Genomic DNA, 20,857 nt, shown 5'->3' with positions numbered 1-20,857 from the left:
TCTGTTTCTTCATAATGATTTTCAATCCACTGCTACGTACCCTATTCTAAATTTCCTCTGAGTAATTGTGACAGAAAGGTCCTACTTTAAGGGTCATTTATGAAGTTTATCTAAATATCTAAAATCCTAACTTGGAAGAGATTTATCTCTTATCTGCTTCATCTCATAAAGTTTGAGTTAAATACTAATCCTTTAAAAGAGATAGACTACTCAGCCCTTACAGAGAACTAAATGCCATTAAGTGGGACCATTTGATCGGCACAATGCAACCTTGCATTCACGATATGAGCCACTGACCTCTCATTTGCTTGTTTGATAAGGAGGTACCCTGCTTGTAGAGCATTGAGAAACCTCTTCCTATTCCCTTAGTATCTATTTTTGTATGGCTAAGTGTTATAGTCTTTTGCCTTAGCCACACTCAGATGAATAAAACACTGCCCTTATGTCAGGATTGGAACCACCAAACCATTGCTACTAAAAAAATTGGTCCATAAATGCTGACAGCTCTTTACAAGACATAGGTACACCTTACATTATAATAGCACTTACATATCTGGGTGTACACAAGCATTCTAGATTAGATCTATTTATAAAAAAGAAAGAGAAGAACCATATTGTTGATTGTAATGCTTCACTTACCAACACATTGCACAAGTGACTCACACTCATTGTTTCTTCACTTTCTATAGTTACTACAATTGGTTCTGCTTCTGAACTAGCACACTGTGTACCATTTCACTTGAAGCATCTCAAGAGGTGTGTGTTAAATACTTTACCCAATTCCTCTTCATGATTGCAGCCCTCTGGAACACCTGTACTCTTTTTTATTTGTTTTTTACATTGATCTTCATGAGTTTGTAAGCATCAATTATATTGACTTGACTGGTCTTAGAGGGTCTGCAAGCATTAAACATTTTGACACCTTCTTGCTTTCTATCTTTCTGCTAGCTAGACAAACCTAACAGTCTAGTAGTTTATCTAACTTCTACTATTTATGTCACAAACCTAGTTAAAGAGTTTATTGTAAGAAACGTGCTTGGTTGAAACCAGTTCTCACTCAAAGAACTGGTTGAACACCCTGTTACATAACAACATAATTTTTTGAACCAACTGTCCTCTACATTCTACTGTACTTTTTATGTGGTGGATGCGTGCATATGTATATTTATGATTATATTTATTTACATATATATTCAATTTTTACTGAATATTTGTGATGAGGAATTATTATTACTTACTATTGTATTTATCAGAGTTGTTATAGTTACAGTGTTTTAACTGCTTGTACTCTCCAGCTCTCTTTGGGTGCCTGGGGGGTACAACAGCTGAAACATGACTATTACAGCCATGTTGAGAGTATTATACAGTATGGGTATTATGTTTACACAAGCAGTCATCAGAAGAACTATAGAACAGAACGTCAAGGAAAGGATAGTGGAAAGTTCAATGTTTTGGACATAGTGGTTCCTTATCAAGAACAGAGAAAGAGAGAGAAAGAAAAAAAAGATGAAAATAAAAAACTGCAGTTATAGTAAAAGTAGTTTGGGAAATGGAAGAATTGGAGTAGAAAGGTGTTTTTCATTTTTCTATTCTTGATGAAAGGTGACTGTTCAAAACGTCTAGTTCCTCTTCATTTCTTCCTCAACAAAAATATGTACTTTTGTACTCTTTTTCATTGTTCTTTGTTCCTTGTGTTAATTTCCCTCTTTTTTGTGATTTTACTTGGATATTCTTCCTTTACCGCTTTGACACAAACTTTTCTGATTACTACTAGATATATCTTATTATTTACACGTGTGTGTGTCTAAACATTTATAAGGACCAATCAGAATATCTGACACACACCCTTTGTGCTTCTTCACTTCCAATACTTTTAGCTTCACTTAATTACATGCTTCTTGTTTAATCAAGGCTGACCTGGTTCTACATAATAATAACAAATTTACTTGATCATTAGTGTAATTAGTATTAAAGACGTATCCTTCAACATAATCAGTTTATTTTCAGTAGTAGTCAGATTGTGTGACATACATGCCTCTCACAACAGTCACTTGACTTTAGTTGTTGCGTACTTAACCCCCTTGATACCAGCCTATCTCAGGTTGCTCCTGGTTCTATGATATAAACATTATTTCAACATGATTTTAAATTAAAAGCTTCCATCAGTTTTATGTTAGTTTGTTCCACATTGAGTAGGCTATATCACTAAATTCTTCATTATTTTCAAAATTAATTGGAAAACAAAAAATGGGGCAGTCTGTTTTAGCAGAAATATGCTTAAAAGGTTAAATCAAGTTTATTTACTTTAATAATGATTTCTAACTTGAAATACATGAGGTCACAAATTGCTTGTGGTGCTATTGGTGAATGAAATCAATAGTTTCAATTTACAATGTATATTACCATTATTATTTTATCACCATGTCTTCAGAACATAAAACTCTGTCACATTTTTGCCTAGTTCTCTACCATTATTGCCACTCAACAACAACCTTAATGGTAATAATTCTTTGGTGGATTAAATAGTATGTTAGACTAAAATTAAAATGCCTGGCATTTTAATTAAGCATTTATGTTCTGTGGTCAAAGAAATGGCTACCAGTAATAGACTGTGGCTTTGTTTCAGTGAAATAAAAAAATAAATAAAAGGTCATCATCATCAACTTTGTATCTAGTTTCTTTTATTTTCTTTATGGTTTTTGTTTTTAAACTAGGGTTGTCTTTACTCTTAAACTTACCCCTATCCAACCCCTTAGTCATAAATTTCAAAATGTGTTTTGTGTGACATTGGATCCAGTCTTCAGCTTTCCTTTTTGCTCAGCTAAAGACTGTATCAAGTGTTATCTGGAATAGATCTATGTAGTAGATAGAATAGATCTATGAGGGTGGTGTTGTGGTATTAGATATCCACTTGGGTACAGTGGTAATTTGATTTAGTTGGAGCTGGGTGTAATTATTGGTTCCATTTAGCTGGGAATTAAATTGCAAAGCTATGAACTAGATTTGCTTTAGGTTAAATCTGTACCTACTTAATCTGAATAAGAAGTACAGTGTCAGCCCATAGCATTTCTGAATGAGGTAATGTTTATCCTACAGTTACGGTTTATAATACAGCAGATGTTCAGATTTATATTTTGGTTCACTAAAGGCTGGATCTACTTAGCTTAGGAACCAGTCTTTGCTCTGAAAGAATCCAATTTATTTTGCTGGAATTGGTGCCAATAATATCAGAAATGTAGAAGTGTTCTCTTAATCCCTCATTTGCTTTCTTGAGTTCAAATCTTACAAGAAGCTAGTTTGCTTTTTATTTCTTTAGAAGGTGGATAGTGGTGTGGTGAGTGGTTAAGAAATCCAATACAGTTATTAAACAGGGAGCAAGTCACTTCTTTCTATTCTTCACTTTATGAAAGAAACAAAGATTTTTTTTATTTTTCAGTTTATGTGGACAGCTGGTTTTTAAAGTAATTTGTTGCCAACTGTACACATTTCCTTGATCAAGCTGTCTATTGTCCTGCCATTTTGGGCATTAAAAAGCCACATGAGTGACAGCAGACGTCAACACAATTGAACTTTTGCATTTTGTAACATGTTTCTTTTACTCGCTGTTTGTAATGTTAGTGTGAATTTACTGAATGTTTGAATGAAAATATTTGACCCAGCTCTTTATACGAGTTCATTCCCTTGACTGTTATTTTGTTGTGTACTTTGGTGCAATACACTCACTCAATAGGTATCACATTGTCTGGAAATGAAAGATAGAACAGCATCATATACAGGGGCAGATTGATCCCTTCCTACTTTTACAGAAACTCGCTTTTAAGTAAGTTCCTGTGTAATTAGCTACCTCAATGGATTTGCTTTATAGCTACTTAATTTACCTGTATATGAAAATAAATTGTAAGAAAATGAAAACTTATGTGCCCCTCTTGTTATAACCATTTCCTGCACCCTCTGACCTAATGGCTCATCTCATCCTAATCATTCCCCACATCTCCCATCTCAGCTGTTCTAACTCTCACTTCCTTCCTCATTTGTGCTTTTGTCTGCTGAACAGAACCACATGGTTTTAGAACACCTGTCATTTCCACCATAACCTATGGAGTTGAAGAGCTACTAAAAACTGTTCTTCATGCAGTTAAAAAACAAGTGGTTGAGTGGATAGCTGAGAGGTCAATGGTTCACATCATGGGATTATCTAACAACAAAGTCTACCTGGTCATAAATATGTACCACATTATATGAACAACTCTGACTCTAGTCAACTATAGTAGCACTGTGGCATGTCTATTTGTAGTGCTGAATATAATTAACCATTCTTGTATATAATGTAGTCTGAAGAAAGATTGGACTCCACTTAACTATTTTGTCTCTTTCATAGGCATTCTTCAGTGGTGCCCTTACACAACAATTCATTGTGGTAAAAGCACTAATATTGATAAGAAGACCACAATTTGCTAAACTTTTTATAGACTTTTATTTAAATCTGTTTTAGCACTTTCTATATTAAAGTCTTTTAGTAAACAAGAAATAATTCATTGAGTTTTCAATATCTAAAATTCTAATTGATATGGTATTGTTAGAACAAGTTCAGGAATATATTTATTTAATATGTAAAAATTTTATATAATTGTGTGTGTGAGTGTGAGAGAGAGTTTGTTAAAACAGCAGGAAGAAATCTGAGAAGATGGAATGTTGCAAAAGATGGTTTATATGTTGGAGTGGGGAACAACAGTGATTTGCCAAATATTGTCTTTTTTGTCAATGAGGTATGACATGTGAGAAATGAAAAGGTATTTTGTAAGTGACTTTGAAATTGGATCAAAACTGAATGATAGAAACCCTTATTTACTTGTTGGAGGTGAAGATTGACAAAGGCCACTGTAACCTCTTTGATAACATATTTGTATTCTTTCTTCTTTTTCTCAATTCCTTCTCCCAACCATAGAAAGATTTTCCAAAATCAAAATAGCTTTAGGAATTTCCTGATCTACGTGTGTATGGTGTTGAGTTGCTTAACTGAAGATAATCTTAAATTTTCCATTTTATTAACCTCATCTTTTATTTTTCATTCTTGCACTATTTTGATTGTTTTCTTATTCATGCATGCAAGCAGGGCTGTCATAACAGTATTATAGACTCCATGATACAGATAAGCACTGGAGGTCCCTAAAGTCAATTTTTGAGGCATATAATTATTTTTCAGGACTTATCTAGGATTGAGCTAGGATTTTAATGAATTACATGTATATTTTCTTTTTAAAACTTCTATGAATAAATTCATTTCTGTTATACTGTAGTTTGAATTATCTCTCAATTTGGCTTTAGCAATTGCTAAAGCTTCATCCATTTGTTGGAGCTGTCACAAATTTGAATAGGCTACAATTTCCAAGAAATGGGTTTATATACTCCCTGTCTTTTGGCTAATAATTACCATGAGATGGTGATAGAGTGGTTAAGAATGCAATAGAAACAGGAGCTTTATTTGTTTATTTTGTTGTGAGTGGAAATCTAGGCAATGGAAATATGATATGTTGGAAAAGGGCAGTAGTAAACTGCTCAGAACTGTGTAAAGGAGAGAAGCTATAAAAAATGAAGTAGAAACTTCAGAAAATAGCATTTATTTTAAACAGTTTCACAGACAGTTGTTTACACTAGCCTGAATTGGAGCAATTGTTATTACAGCTGATCACTCCTTCCTATCACTGACCCATGAAAAAGTGGAATGTGTTGGCTATCAGTCAGGGGTAGTTGTAGCCTGTTGTAGTAAACATAAGTCATGTTTGTCAGTAATTCTAGTATCATACTCTCAGTGTATTTTCTCTCAAAGTGCCAATATTGCAATAAGCTTGTCTTTATTCCATTTCCAGCCATTAATTTTTGAGATCAATTATCATTTTTAATGTCTTTTAAGTTTTGTTATTCCATGTTGGCTTGAATAGAACAAGCCCATAGTATTGAAAATGGCCATTTTGTCTCAGTCCTAAGAGCTGGCCACATTATTTTATTCATATGTTCAGTTGTTTTGTATGTCATGCATATTGACATTATACCTTGTGTTTTGTCTCCTGTCAGCAATTGAGAGATCTTCCATATTGGATGGCAGAATTAATAGCACATTTGACTAAATAGTCTATGATGCTTTCTTGTGTTTCCTTTTTGTCCAATATTCAAATTCTGTCTCTTCAAGATTGATGACTTGAATAGCAATAATAAACTAATTTTCAATTGAATTGACTATATGTAATCCACTCAAATATGTTACAGATTTATGGTTTTGTACTCTTGTTGTTGTTGGTGGTAGTAGTAGTAATGGTGGGTTGGCAGAATCATTAGAGTTTAGAATATCGTCTTGACTTTCAAATCTTGGAGTCTATGAAGTACAGTACTAGTTAAGTACCAGGGTCAATAGTATCAACTAACTTTCCCCCTCCCCTCAAAATTGCTGAAACAAGCTGGCAGAATCGTTAACACACTGGACAAGATGCTGCTCAGCATTTTATGTCTTTACATTCTGCCAAGGATAAATTAAGTACCAGTCAAGCACTGGGGACAATGCCATCAACTAATCCCTACCCTCAAAATTTCAGGCCTTGTGCCTATTGTAAAAAGCATTATTTTTAAGACAGTGAGCTGTTAGAAGCATTGATGTGTCAGGCAAAATGTTTTGCAGCATTTTTTCTGGCTTGTTATGTTCTGAGTTCTAATTCTGCTGAGGTCGGCTTTGCTTTTCATCATATTGAAGTCAGTAAAATAAAGTACCAGTTAAGCACCTGGGTTGATGTAATTAACTTGACCCCTACCCTAAAATTTGAAGCCATTATTGTTGTTGTTGCTGTTAAGGCATGGAGCTGGCAGAATTGTTAGAATGTAAAGTCTGATGAAATGCTACTAGGCATTTTGCCCAGCGTACTGAGTTCAAATTCCACTGAGGTTGATTTTGCCTTTCATCTTTTCTGGGGCAATAAAATAAGTATCAGCTGAGTACTGGGGTCAATGTAATTGACTTAACCTTCCCCTGAAATTGCTGGCCATGTGCCAAAATGTGAAACCATTACTATTAGTATTATCAGCAGCAGCACGATGGATTGAGAGGATTGTTAGAGTGCTTAGCAGAATCTGTTCCTTCTGTTGTGAGTTCAAATCTAGTCAAGACCAGTTTGCTTTTTGTATTCTTTAGAGGTAGGGTGGTGTCAATAAAATGAAGTACCAGTAAGTACTTGGGTTGATGTAATTAAGTAACTGCCTCTCTAAATTTCTGGTCTTGTGCCAAAAATTGGAAAGAATTATTATAATTGTTGTTGTTGTTGTTGTAAGGCAGTGAGCTGGCAGAATTGTTAACATGTCAGGTAAAATGCTAAGTGACATTTCGTTGTTCTTTGTGTTCTAAGTTCAAATTCTGCTGTGGTTGATTTTGCCTTTGACCCTTTTGGGAGTCAATAAAACACACAAGTTGAGAACTGTGGTAAATATAATCAGCTTACCCTCTTCCTCTTATACCAAAATTTGAAACCATTATTAGTGGTGGTAGTATCACCAAAGGCTGGACCTAGTTGTTGGTCTCACATTTCTGGCACTGACATCTATTCACCCTTTCTCTGGACTGTGTTAACATTGTTTGATTTTTTACTGGAATGCAGAGTGAAGGGTATTGTCTGTCTCAGCTAATGTAAGAATGCTAAATTAGCGAATTTTTATAAATGGTTTATGTATTCATTTTCTTTTTCTTTGTCTTTTCAGGAAGAAAATGTCGACAATGTGAATGACAAAGTACTTGATATGGCAGATAAAATGAAGACAGACAACGAACCAGTTGAAAAGAAGATGAAGGTGGCTAATGACCAAGTATGGACCGCATTGTAACTATTGCATGTATGGTGGACTTGTGGTGGTGCTGATTGAAGAGTAGTGGTTATTTGTGATGGCCCTCTGATTAGATGTGGTAACAGTAAGCTATCTGGTAGGATTATGTGAGGGTGATGAGTCTACTGGGTATCTGGGCTGGCTATCTGATTAAATGTAATGTGGGCGTATTTGGTGTGGCTGAGTGATTGATTGGTAGTGGCCGTGGGGTTAGTGGGCATCTAGCATGGCCTGATTGATTACATGTACTGGAATATCTGATGTGGTCATCTCATGGGATGCAGTGCTGGTGATGGCAGAAACTGTAGATTGCTGAAGTTTGAAGTTGTTAGTTTCTGCTAAAGTCAACAGAAGAATAATAGATTGAGTTATGGCTCTGAAATCAGTATTAGTCATGTGTTTTACCTTACATCCTTCCGGGGTCAATATAATAACATATCAGTCTAGTACTGGGCTTAATTGAATTCACTAATTTCCTCCCACAAAATTCCAAGTCAATTGCTAGGATTAATATAATCAACTTATTCCATCCCTTAAAACTGCTGACCTTGTGCTGAAATTTGAAACTTTTTATTATCTGCCACTCATGTTAACACTGTGTGTTTGTTTCCAGGAGAATGAAGCTGACAAGACAAAAGAAAGTAAAAATAAACGCGCCACCAACTGTCGCTACAAACGTCTTGGTATCAGTGATGACGAAGGTTAGTATACTTGTATTCCCTTTTGTTTTGTCTTTTTTTTTCCTCCCCCATTCCTGTCTCCTTTTTTCTTTATATCCATACTCTTCATTGAGTTATTTTCTTTCTTCTTTATAAAGGCCTGGGCATGGCTGTGTAGTTTTAGAAGTTCACTTCACAATCACATGGTTTTGGATTTGGCTCCATTGTGTGGCACCTTGAACAAGTGTCTTCTACTACAGCCTCAGGCTAACCAAATTTATGTAGGTAAAAGTGTATGAGCAAGCAACAAGGTCAGCCAGCTGTAAAGCAATCATAATGAATTCTTCTAACCTATACTTGCATGGAAAAAGAGCATACAGCAAATACATTTATAAGGAGGCAGTGGCAAGTGACTGAGACCTTTGGCAACAGACTCGTCAAACCAACAGAAATCGTAGTTATGGCTGATGCCAGTGTTGCATTCATGCTGGTGGCATGTGATAAGCACCCTTTGAATGTTAGGGGATATGCTGTACTTGAGAATATCTGTCAAACTAAGTGAAGTCGTAGTTGTGGCCAATGTCACTGTCATGTAACCAGCACATGAAAAGCACCCTTCAAACTTTGGGGCTCACAAAGGCAGTGGCAAGTGACCGAGACCTTTGGCAACATATACTGTGCTTGAGAAGACCTGTCAAGCCAAGTGAGGTCGCAGTCATGGCAGTGTTTTGTAACTGGCACATGAAAGGCACCCTCTACACTCTTGGAGTGGTTGGCGTTAGGAAGGGCATCCAGCTGTAGAAACCATGCCATATCAGATTGGAACCTGGTGTAGCTCCCCAGCTTACTAGTTTTAAGTCAAATTGTCCAATATATGCCATCATGGAAAACGGATGTTAAATGATGATCTATCTCCCCCACTCACACATTATCTTATTTACCTGATGATGATAACTATCAGAAGTCCTTATCTTTTGATAATAAGAGCAGTTGAATTGTCAGTCCTTTTCCACAATACACTGGAACTTTATTGAGTTCCAAGGTTTTCATTGTTGCTGTTACTCTGAGTGGAGGGAGTGTGTATGGAGTGAAGTGTGATAGGGGGGAAGTGTTTGCTTTTGAATAGCAAGAATTTGAAATTCCTTGGTAATCTCCAAAGTTTTTTCTTTTTTTTTTAAATATTGTAACGTAGTTCTTTCTAAAATAAACACTTGAGTTGTCAAAGGCTCCTACTTAGACCTGTGCCTGTTGTAATGTCATGTCTCATTGCAAAGACAGAGTTTTTACAATGTTAAGTTTCATGGCTTTCATGCTGACCAATTGACAATGTTTGACCTATACTATGAAGCACATATTTTCTTTCTGCAGCCAGCTGTATTTTGCTAACATTAGTCAGTGATGACTTTTGCCGCTGAAGGTTTATTTCGGTTCAGTTGAACCATGGGTAAGTAGTGACACCATGATATACAATGTAGGCCAGCACAGCACAGCTTCCGGTATTTATACGGGATTCAGGAATGGAATATTTTATTCAAGTTTTCATGTACTAGTTGCAAATAATAAATGACTAGAGACACATGTAAATGTATGTATGTATGTGTGTGTGTGTGTATACATATGTATATGTATAAGTGTACATGTATATATATGTGTGTATATATATATAATATCTACAACATATATGTATGTGTATGTATGTATATATATGTGTGTGTGTATATATATATAAGTATGCATATATATATGTGTGTGTATGTATATATAAGTATGCATATATATATGTGTGTGTATGTATATATAAGTATGCATATATATGTGTGTGTGTATATATATATGTATGGGTAAAATCTGCATGTGGTATGGGTTGTTTCCCTTGGGCTGTTTAAATAAAATATTAGTAATATGTAGTAGATAGAAGGATCCATTGGAAGGGCCCTATTATCAGTTTTTTTCAACAATGGACGTATGTCACAAAGTTTCCAGTTGTGAGTTCTACTTGCATGTCAAACTATGATAGTAATATTGTCTGCAAAAATTAGAAATAGGACACCAAAAGAAAATTATTATTCGAAGTAATCGAGCATAATCAATAAAATGGCTTATTTCCCTTGAGTGTTTAAAGAAAATATTGTACAGGTGTTATGGGTTATTTCCATTCAGTGCTTAAAAAAGGAAAAGTAGTTATATAAGGTAGATATAAAGGTCCCTTCCAGGGCTGTATTGATTTTTTTCAACAATCTAAGTATGTCATGAAGTTTCCAGACATGAGTTCTACTCACGTGTCAAGTCTCATCAAAATCAATAAAATGATGTAGGAGTTAGCTTAACAACGCCACAAACAAATACACACCAATTTTCTACGTATGTAGTATATATCATCATCATCATTTAACATCAGCTTTCCATGCTAGCATGGGTTGGACGATTTTACTGAGGACTGGCGAACCAGATTGCTGCACAAGGGTCCAATCTGATCTGGCAGAGTTTCTACAGCTGGATGCCCTTCCTAATGCCAACCACTCCATGAGTGTAGTGGGTGCTAGATATATATGTTTGTGTGTGTGTGTGTATATATATATATGCTTATGTATGTCTATATATATATATATGTGTGTGTTTATGTATTTGCGTATATATGTATACATCAGGTCATCCCATAAGTTCTGTCCGAATATTGAATAAAGAAAACTATGATCAAATGTTATATTTAATTGAAATTTAATCATCAATGTACTTTCCCTGATTATCTATGACTTCCTCCCATCTATTTACAAGCTTTTTAATCCCATCAATGTAAAACTCTTTTGGTTTCGAAGTGAAGAACTCTGAAATGTCAGTTTCAACCTCCTGGCTCGCGAAAGTTATATCCCCCAAATGATTTTGTAAACTATGAAACAAATAGTAGTCGGAGCAAGGTCGGGAGAATAAGGTAGGTGGGGACTTTTTCCCAACCAAGCTCTTCAATCTTCTGTGATGTGATCTTTGCAGTGTGGGGTTGTGCATTGTGCTGATGAAACATCACTCCTTTTCGATTCACTAAAGCGGGTCTTTTTTCTTCAAAGCTTGGTTCAAACGCTCTTATTCCTGACAGTAGACTTGGGCATTGATTGATGCATTAGGTGGTAACAATTCAAAGTGAATTACTCCTTTGCAGTTCCACCAAATAGAAGAACCTTTTTCCCATGAAGTTCCCTTCTCAGTTGTGGTTGAGTTTTTTTCCTTTTACCAAGCCACTGTTTACGATATTTAACATTTCGATTGAAGATCCATTTTTCGTCACCAGTCACAAGTCGATCCAAAAAAAGGGTGAAATGAGTTAACGAGAATGGAGAGAAGAGCAGATGTCAACTCTGGATTTGCGGTTGTTTTCGGACAATTCATGAGGCACCCATTTTCCAAGTTTAGGAACCTCTCTGAGTTGTTGAAGATGAAATGAACAGTTGTATGGTTTGAACTAAGCTTTATTGCCAATTCTTCAACTGATAATGCAAGATTTTCTTAAAGTAATACCTCAAGGAGCTTATTATCAAACTTAACTGGACGTTCTGTTCGATCTTCAAGGCTGAGATCTCCACCTCTGTATTTTGCAAACCATCTTCTGCAAGTTCTTTCATTCAGGCATTCTTTCCCATAAACTGAGTGTGTGTTTTGAGTCGCTTTGGCTGCACAGTTTCCTTTTTTGTATTTATAAAGCATTATGTGCCTCAAATGCTCTTTGGATACTTCCATGTTAGAAAGGGTTTTAATCAAAGAAATTTTACTTCTATTATTCTGTAAAATATTTAATTAGTTTAGCTGTATACAAATGCATAAAAATAATTTTTAATTCCATTAGCCATTCTAAAATTCGATTTTATTTTATATTCAATTTTAAAATAGGTAAAATCGGACACAACTTATGAGACGACCTGATATGTACATATGTATGTGTGTGTGTATATATATATATGTATACACATATATGTTTATATATATCTATATGTGTGTGTGTGTGTGTATATATATATATATATATATATATATAATGTATGTATATAAGTATATGTATATATGTGTGTGTGTGTGTATATGTATCTATATGTATGTATATATTTGTATGTGTATATTTGTATGTATATAGATGTATGTATATAGATGTATGTATATATAGATGTATGTATATAGATGTATGTATATATAGATGTATGTATATAGATGTATGTATATAGATGTATGTATATATATATATGTATGTATATAGATGTATGTATGTATATATATATGTATGTATATAGATGTATGTATGTATATATATATGTATGTATATAGATGTATGTATGTATATATATATGTATGTATATAGATGTATGTATATATGTATATGTATATAGATGTATGTATATATATGTATATGTATATAGATGTATGTATATATATGTATATGTATATAGATGTATGTATATATATTTGTATGTATATATAGATGTATGTATATATATTTATGTGTATATATGTATATGTAAATATACATATATATATATGTATGTATATATATTTATGTGTATATATGTATATGTAAATATATATATGTATGTATATATATTTATGTGTATATATGTATATGTAAATATACATATGTATATATATATGTATAAGTATATATATATGTACATATGTATATATACATATGTATATACATAAATGTATATGTATGTATACATATATATGTAAGTATATGTATCTTTGTATATATATATTGTTTAGATATATTTGTATATACCAGCTGGTGTACCTGGTAATTCCCACGTGTAAAGATGTTCTATGGATAAATGGATTTAAAAAAATATTTTTATTTTAATGTGAACATGAATTTTTTAGTACTGTGTTTTGGAATTTTAAGAAATGAAAAATGTATGCTATTGAATGGAAACTTGCAATGTAATATTTCCAATCCTGAATAAAACCAGATTTGACACCCAGGAATTATTCCTGAAAAGCCACATCACTTTAGCCAGTTCTTCAGACATCAGCTTCCATCACAATTAATGCGAAATATTAATCACACTAACCTTTGACTTTTCCAAATCACTAGGACCCATAGCAGCTGATGATATGAATCGTGTTTCTTTAGGTTAAAGAGATGACAGAGAACTCTCATTTGCAGGATTGGGTACTAGTCTTTTTTAGGTAACTTTTGAAACACTGAAAATATTTTAGTACTGCTGCTACCTACAGATGTGTCTTGTACCTTTGCTTGACTTCTCGTGTGACATCTATGTACTGCTAAATTGATTGAGCTGTTGAAGGTTAAATATCTATTTAAAGGTTGTTGTATGGAAGGTAGAATTGTGAACTACTGCTGCCAACATCCAGTCAGTTTCAAGCATCCTTGTTCTTGAAGGAGAATACATCCAACGAAGTCTCACTGTTGCTTTCTCAAACTTGTAGAAGATACTTGAACTTCAAACTACAAGTTTGCAAAATACTAATTTTTAAATCCAGGGAATTCTGGTACAGCAACTGTTGGGGCCTTTGAAACTAAGTCATATAGGAGTGCAATAGATTGACCCTGCACACTAAATAGTAAATCAAAGCCATTGACTTTTTGATTGGAGGTCCACATTAACTCGGTTGCAGTTGGTGGTGAATTGGCAGTCCATAATAAAAAATGTAGAAAGAAACTGTTTAACCTGTTGGTGTTTGAAGCAGCATATATCTTTTAGATAATTCTTTAAGAACTGCTCTATGTAAACTTAATTATTAGGCTGGTTTAATGTCTCTTTCAATGAGTAAGTATGAGTGCTTTTTGTTACAAATTTTAATATTCTGTTAATTATTTTCTACAATAGCAGATAAAAATAGAAATCCTATTTTGTATTGAATGTGAAAGCACAGCACAGCATCAAATAATGTTGATTGATGGATGCTCTCTTTATCTAATATAAGACGTGTCTTCATCAGTGAACAGCCACAATCAGATTAGACAGCGAGCAGAACTTTGTTTGAATAAAAGCTTTTCTTTTAAGGCATTTTTACTCAATACACTTGGTTTAAGCAAATGTAATAGAATATTAAAGGAGCATGGATGGGTTGATATTGAAAGGGTTAACACGTTAACTATGTGTGAGGTGAACCTTCTTCTGGCTAAAAGAAGCTACATACACCAGCAGCCTTGTATGGAACAAGCAGATGAACTAGTTGAAATTTTTTTTTCTTTATTTTGGTTGTTGGATTGCAGTTGTGCTGGGGCACTGTCTTGAAGGGTTTATTGTTGCTCACACCAAGTACAGTACTTGTTTTAGGTATGGTACTTTGTTGTCACTATATATTGAATCACTAAATCACAGGGACACAAATGAACCAACACCAGTTGTTAAGCAACGAGAGAGATATTGAAAGACACTCAAATATATGTGATGGGTTTCTGCAGTTTTCATTTCCCAAATTTACAAGGCATTGATATTGGTTGGCCAGGACCTATAGTAGAAGACACTTGCTCAAAGTACTGTGCAGTGGGACTGAATTTGAAACTATGCTGTTGCATAGTAAGCTTCTAAATATGTAGTCATGCTGTCATCTTTCATTTGACTTACCATCCATTTGTCTATAAATTGCTCCATCCATTTGTTTATAAATAGGTACCAGATAAATATTACATGACACTTTACTCTAACCAGTTACCTGTATTGTCACAGATCTTGGTGAAGAAAATACAAGATTTGCACTTGAAACAAAATTCCTAGATTGAACATCAGTCTGTCAGAAGTGCATTTCCCTTCAAGTAATTGGCAAGCCCAGTACACCGAACTGAAAATAGATACTACACTGTGATACCTATTTGTGACTTGGTGGACTGGGCTGTTGAGGGCCAAATAATTGAGGTATGGATACCTGACCCTCAGTTAATTATCTGTTATCTTCAAGGAAAGTCCTAACTTCTGGATATAATTTTGGCATTGTTCACCTAAGAGTGAATGGATTATCATTGGTAATGGTTTTAGCTCTGAATTATAAGTATCGCAGGTGAATTCTAGGTGTCTTTGATAAGTGTAGAATTAGCTACATCTTACAATTGGTTGAAATTTGGGAAGTGAATTCCCTTTTTTTTTTTTTTTTTTTTTTTTTTTGTTTTTGTAACCTGTAAATCTCCATCAATTCCATTATGTACATCTCTTTTTCAGTTTTCTGTCAGGAATGTTACAGCTACTGAATTCAAAATATGAAATATTTTGTTTAACCCTTTCGTTACTGTACTTCTGTTGAGATGCTCTGTTTCATTCAATTAATTTTAAATACAACAAAAAATTTAGTGAAATAACTTAGTTATCATTAAGTTACTGTTAGGAACATAAATTGTGACTAAGGTTTGGTGGAAGATTTTAATTTAGAGCTTTTTTAAAGAAGACATTTGTACTACAGAGCCAGAGGCAGTTTCAGCCGAGTTGGTATCAAAAGGATTAACTTATGGAATTATTTCCATAAAACAATTATTTTTATATTTGTCATTTTACATCTATTGTTTTTTGTTTCATTCTAGCTGAGAAAATTTTGCAATCAGATGAAAATGGAGGTCGAAGAACCCGCTCAAGATCCCGTGTTCAGACTCCTGAACAGAGCACTCGTAGCAGAAAATTAGCGACCCCTGCAAAAGTAAGGCAGCAAAAGCATTTTTTCTTTAACCTTTTTGTTACTATATTTCTTTTGAAATACACTTCTTTTGTTTCAGTATTGAAAATATGAAAATTTTAGTAAAATAACTGTGATCATTAAACTATTAGGCAGCTTAGATCACTTTAAGACAGGAAGCTCATATCATAGAAACAGGGACAGCCTCAGTTGGGTTGATATCAATAGGGTTAAATATTTAGATAATTGCAAATTGTTATGTTCCCCCATTTTACATTATGTTCCTTTATTGTTCCTTCAACCAATTTGTTATATTTCTGTTGAAATAGAATGCCTTTGTTTCAAATAATTTTGAAAATGATAATGACATGGTTATTTTACGCAAATTTTTATTAAATTGGTGTTTTGACATAAATGAACACAAAATTTTTATAGAAGATTTTGAATAAAAAAAAAAACAGGAAAAAAAACCTTAGAACCAAGAGTGGTCTCTGATAAGTTGAATCATTTTGCATCCAAATCCTGATGTAATTGCCAAAGTATCAATCTCGTTCTGTGGTAAAATTTTATACCTTCTCAGAATTGTCAAATTTAGAAAATATATTCTGCTTACCTACACTTTACACAACCTTAACTATGGAATGAAACTAGTTCTATTAATTATTATCATCATCATTATTTTTATTATTACCTGTCTTTGTTTTGTCCCTTCATTCTTCGCTCAGGTGGCAAATAAAAGAAATCATTATTAATATTATTATTAAGGTTAGGGTTTTAACAATGGAATGCTGATATGAAGATCTATTAATTTATGCATCAAAATAGGAATAAAAGCATTTATAAAACAGAATTTCTAGAAGTCTCATTTGTTATTACTTGCCTTGTATTCTGAGTTTAAATTTTACCCAGGTCAACTTTCCTTTCAGCCTTCTGAGGTCAATAAGATATAGTGTTAGTCAAGTACTGGGGGTCAATGTAAACAACTGTTCCTTGTCTCCGACAAATATCTTGCCTTGTGTTTATCTAAGTAGTAAGTAGTATTATAATTAGTAGTGACAGATTGAAATACTTCACAATATTGAGTTATGTCCCTTCGCATTTGAAATTTAAGCATTATTATACTAAAGCAGAATTGTTAGAGCTTGGAACAAACTGCTTTGTGGCATTTCTTCTGGCTCTGTATTTCGATTCAATTCCCACTGAGGTCAACTTTGCCCTTTTCAGTATTGATAAAATAAGGTACTAGTCAAGTACTGGGGTTGATGGCTTTTAGCTAATCCTGTCCCCTCAAGATGTCTGCCTTTGTTCTTCTGGACTAAATTAGAAACCAGCCAATAATAGAAGTCCTTCTTATGAGAAGCAGATAGGCAGTATCATTAGATTGTTAGAAAAAAGGCTTTGCAGTATTCATTCCACCTTTCTATATTCTCAGTTCAAATCCTGTCAAAGCTAACTTTCCTTTGTCCCTCTCTAAGGTCAATAAATTAATGTATCACCCAAGTATCAGGATCGGTTTAGTCTACTAAAAGTCTGGTGCCTGTACTTAGCTGGCAGAATCATTAGAGCATTGGTATAAATTCCTTTATGTGATAGATTTAATCCCTTCCCCCAAATTTGAGGCTTTGCGCTTCCAGTAGAAAGGATTATTATTTTTATTATTATTATTGTTCAGTAGTCTTATTTTCATAACGTGCTTTCACTGCACTAATGAGCGCATCTCTGCCTTGGGTATGTGCTGTGGTTTGTTGTGATGGTAACTATATTGAAAGTGTTTTACATAGGATGTGTACAGTGCCTAGTAGTGCCATTTTCTGTATATTATATATATTTGTTAGTCCTGGTGTTTTTGTTATGTATTTGTCTGAATTTTTTTTCATGCACCCACTGTGATAGGAATTGTTTCTGCTTTTAGACTCCACATTCGAGTTACCTTTATTTCCAGGTCTTTGTATTTTGAAAGTTTCATGTTTATTTCTTTGGTAAATCCATGTACTGTCTGTAGTAATGTTTCCAGCTGTTTATCATTTGTAGCATACAGCTTTAGATCATCCATATATAAGAGGTGGTTGATTGTTTTGCTGTAATAGTTGTATCCACATCCAGTTCTGTTTAGCATGTCAGATAAAGGTTTCAGTACCAAGCAGAAAAGGATTGGAGAGAGAGCGTGTCTCCTTGGAATATTCCTCTTCTAATGGGGATGGCTTCGGTTTTCATGAGTCCCTCTTTTGTCTGGAGCTCTAGCACTGTCTGCCATTTATTCATAGTGTTTTATATATTTTATAATTATTGGTGCTACCTTGTTCATGGCTAGTGTTTCTAGGATCCATGTGTGGGGAATACTATCAAAAGCCTTTCGGTAATTGATCCAGGCCATACATAGACCCTTCTTTCTTCGGCTGTCTTCAGTTATGGCTTTATTGATCAGTAGCTGATCTTTACAGCCGTATGAGTCCTTGCAGCATCCCTTCTGCTCTTCTGGAAACGGGTTATTTTCTTCCAGATGCTTGCTCATTCTCTGTGATATTATTTCTCAGCCAGCTTTTTGTGTGTTCCTGTCAGATATTTTATCTAGAAGCTGGGGATCTTATCGTGCCTGGGTGCCTTTTAGTTGCTTAGTTTTTGCAGTACCTGGGTGACCTCTTCAGTTGTTATAGGGGTCCAGAGTTGTTCAGGTGTTGAGTTCATTGTTTTAATAGACCTTTTCTGTGGTTGTTCCTTCATCGACCATATTTCTTTCCAAAATTCTTCCACTTCAGCTGTTGGCGCTGCATTGATGTCTATTTTATTTTTGCTAAGTTCTTGGTAGGATCTTTTGGGGTTGGAGTTGAACTGTTTGTTTTGTTCAAAGAAACATTGGCGTTTCTCATACTAGGCTTACAAAGAATAAGTCCTGAGGCTCGATTTGCTCGACTAAGGGCAGTACTCCAGCATGGCCACGGACAAATGACTGAAACAAGTAAAGGATATATTTTTCTTTTTATATTGGCTACTTTTTCCTCTCGTTCATAAACTGAAACCTCTTTTGCATATGTGTGTGTGTTTGTGTTATACATATATGTGTATAAATTATTCAGTTTTTGTGTTTTCTTTTTGCTTTCAGGAAACAAAGCCTGCAGCCAAACCAGGGCGGAAAGAGAAGAAAGCTGCCTCAGCAGGAGATGCTGCACCTGCCGTTGCTGATGAAGAAGTAAAGGCTGATGGTGAGAAGGCTGATGAAGTAAAAGCTGAGGATGCAGAACCTGTTGAGAAGGAGGAAGCTGCTGCTGAAGATGAGGTCAAGGAAGAAACTGCTGACGGTGAAGTGAAAGAAAATGATGAACATGAGAAGGAAAATGATGAGTCTAAAGCAGAGGAAGCTGATGAAGAAGTGAAAGAAGAGGAGAAAGCTAATGAAGAAAGTTCCAAGGAAGAGAATGCTGGGACAGAATAGATATTATTTTTTCACTCATTAACGTTCATTACTTGATATATCTCAACATAGATTTGTTCCAACAACTTCATGACAACATAAATCAAATCTTCTATTCATTTTTATTATTTTAAATTTTTTTCTCTCCCCCCTTCCTGCAATCATTATCATTTGCAGTTTTATTAAAATACTAAAATAATTCATACAATATTTATGATTCTTGTTGATTTTGTTTGTTTTTTTTTTTTAAATATTTTTATGTTTAATTTCTAATTTCAGTTTTGCATTTGAAATGGATTATTGTGTTTTTCCTTTTTTTAAATCTACTTTTTTCTATTGACAATTTATTTTCTGTTGGTATTGGGGTGAAAACTTTTTTTGTTTTTTAAAAGTTTCTCTTGAATTTTGATTGTCAATAGTCAGACAACCAAGATTTGTGTGTAAGGATTAGTAAGGTTTCTGTTAAGTGCAGTAGTTAGATGAGTAACGCTACTAGATCATTGTCTTTAATGAAGTTCCAGGAAGAAATAATTGCAAATGTTTGCTTCTTCTCCATATCCCCTCCCATTTGATTTCTTTAGGCCTACAAGAGGATTTGAACACTGCCATGCCAGTTTATAGTCCTGCTGCTGCTTACATGAAATGAACTGGCCAATCATTGCATAATGTCTTGACTATGGTCATACTTCAGTAGCAATGACAAGATATGAGAACTTCCATGCTCTTAGCAAAGTTATTTCTAATATCATAATGTGAAGTGGAATTCTGAGATTTTAGGACAATTCTGTAGTCCAATATTAAGCAGTAAGTAGCACAAAGATATTGCAGAATTAACGAGAACTAACATACTTTCACTTCCTCCACCTCAAAATGGTGTTGTTGGAACAACATTGTAAAGTGTGAGAGAGAAATGCACATATCAAATCTATTGATATTCCTATCTTGCTATCCTTATATAATTATAGATGATAAAAATGTTGATTGATTTCTCCAGTCACACATTACATCATATAAAGAGAGTTAATATAAAAGGTGTTGGATGAGTGCACATACTAGGCTTCATGGCTAGAGAGAGAGTAAATGATTGGGTAGTTAGTTATGTAAGGAGTTATATATGAATAAGAATTTGTTTTTTTATTATTTCATTTTAAAGTAAATATTTTTCTTTTGAAAATTAGTATTCATTTCATCATTTTGTATAAGCACCAAGAAATTTGATAAAAGTTAGCTTATAATTATTACATGTGTGCCATATTTTGTGTCACATTGAGAGTAACACTTTAGTTTGCAATAAACCTCTGTGTGTATATGTCTATATATATCT

At 34.1% G+C, this 20,857-nt stretch overlaps 1 protein-coding gene across 2 annotated transcripts in view; it reads left to right on the top strand.

Moving 5' to 3' along the window:
* The window catches only part of LOC115217874 (transcription factor iws-1), a 39,030-nt gene extending 19,285 nt beyond the window's left edge, over positions 1-19,745 (top strand). Inside the window, exons 2-5 of one of the 2 annotated variants that reach the window (XM_036508042.1) lie at positions 7,738-7,842; positions 8,474-8,561; positions 16,036-16,148; positions 19,225-19,745. In XM_036508042.1, the coding sequence (XP_036363935.1) occupies positions 7,738-7,842; positions 8,474-8,561; positions 16,036-16,148; positions 19,225-19,554 (636 nt within the window). In that variant the 3' untranslated portion in view covers positions 19,555-19,745. The remainder of the gene's footprint in view (positions 1-7,737; positions 7,843-8,473; positions 8,562-16,035; positions 16,149-19,224) is intronic. The other variant, XM_029787588.2, reaches the window with a different exon arrangement.
* Positions 19,746-20,857: the final 1,112 nt, after the last annotated feature.

Source organism: Octopus sinensis, linkage group LG12 (genome assembly GCF_006345805.1).
Source record: "Octopus sinensis linkage group LG12, ASM634580v1, whole genome shotgun sequence".
Classification (NCBI taxonomy): Eukaryota; Metazoa; Mollusca; class Cephalopoda; order Octopoda; family Octopodidae; genus Octopus; species Octopus sinensis.
The sequence above is the reverse complement of the archived record's forward strand: the minus strand, read 5'-3'. Positions and strand labels throughout refer to the sequence as shown.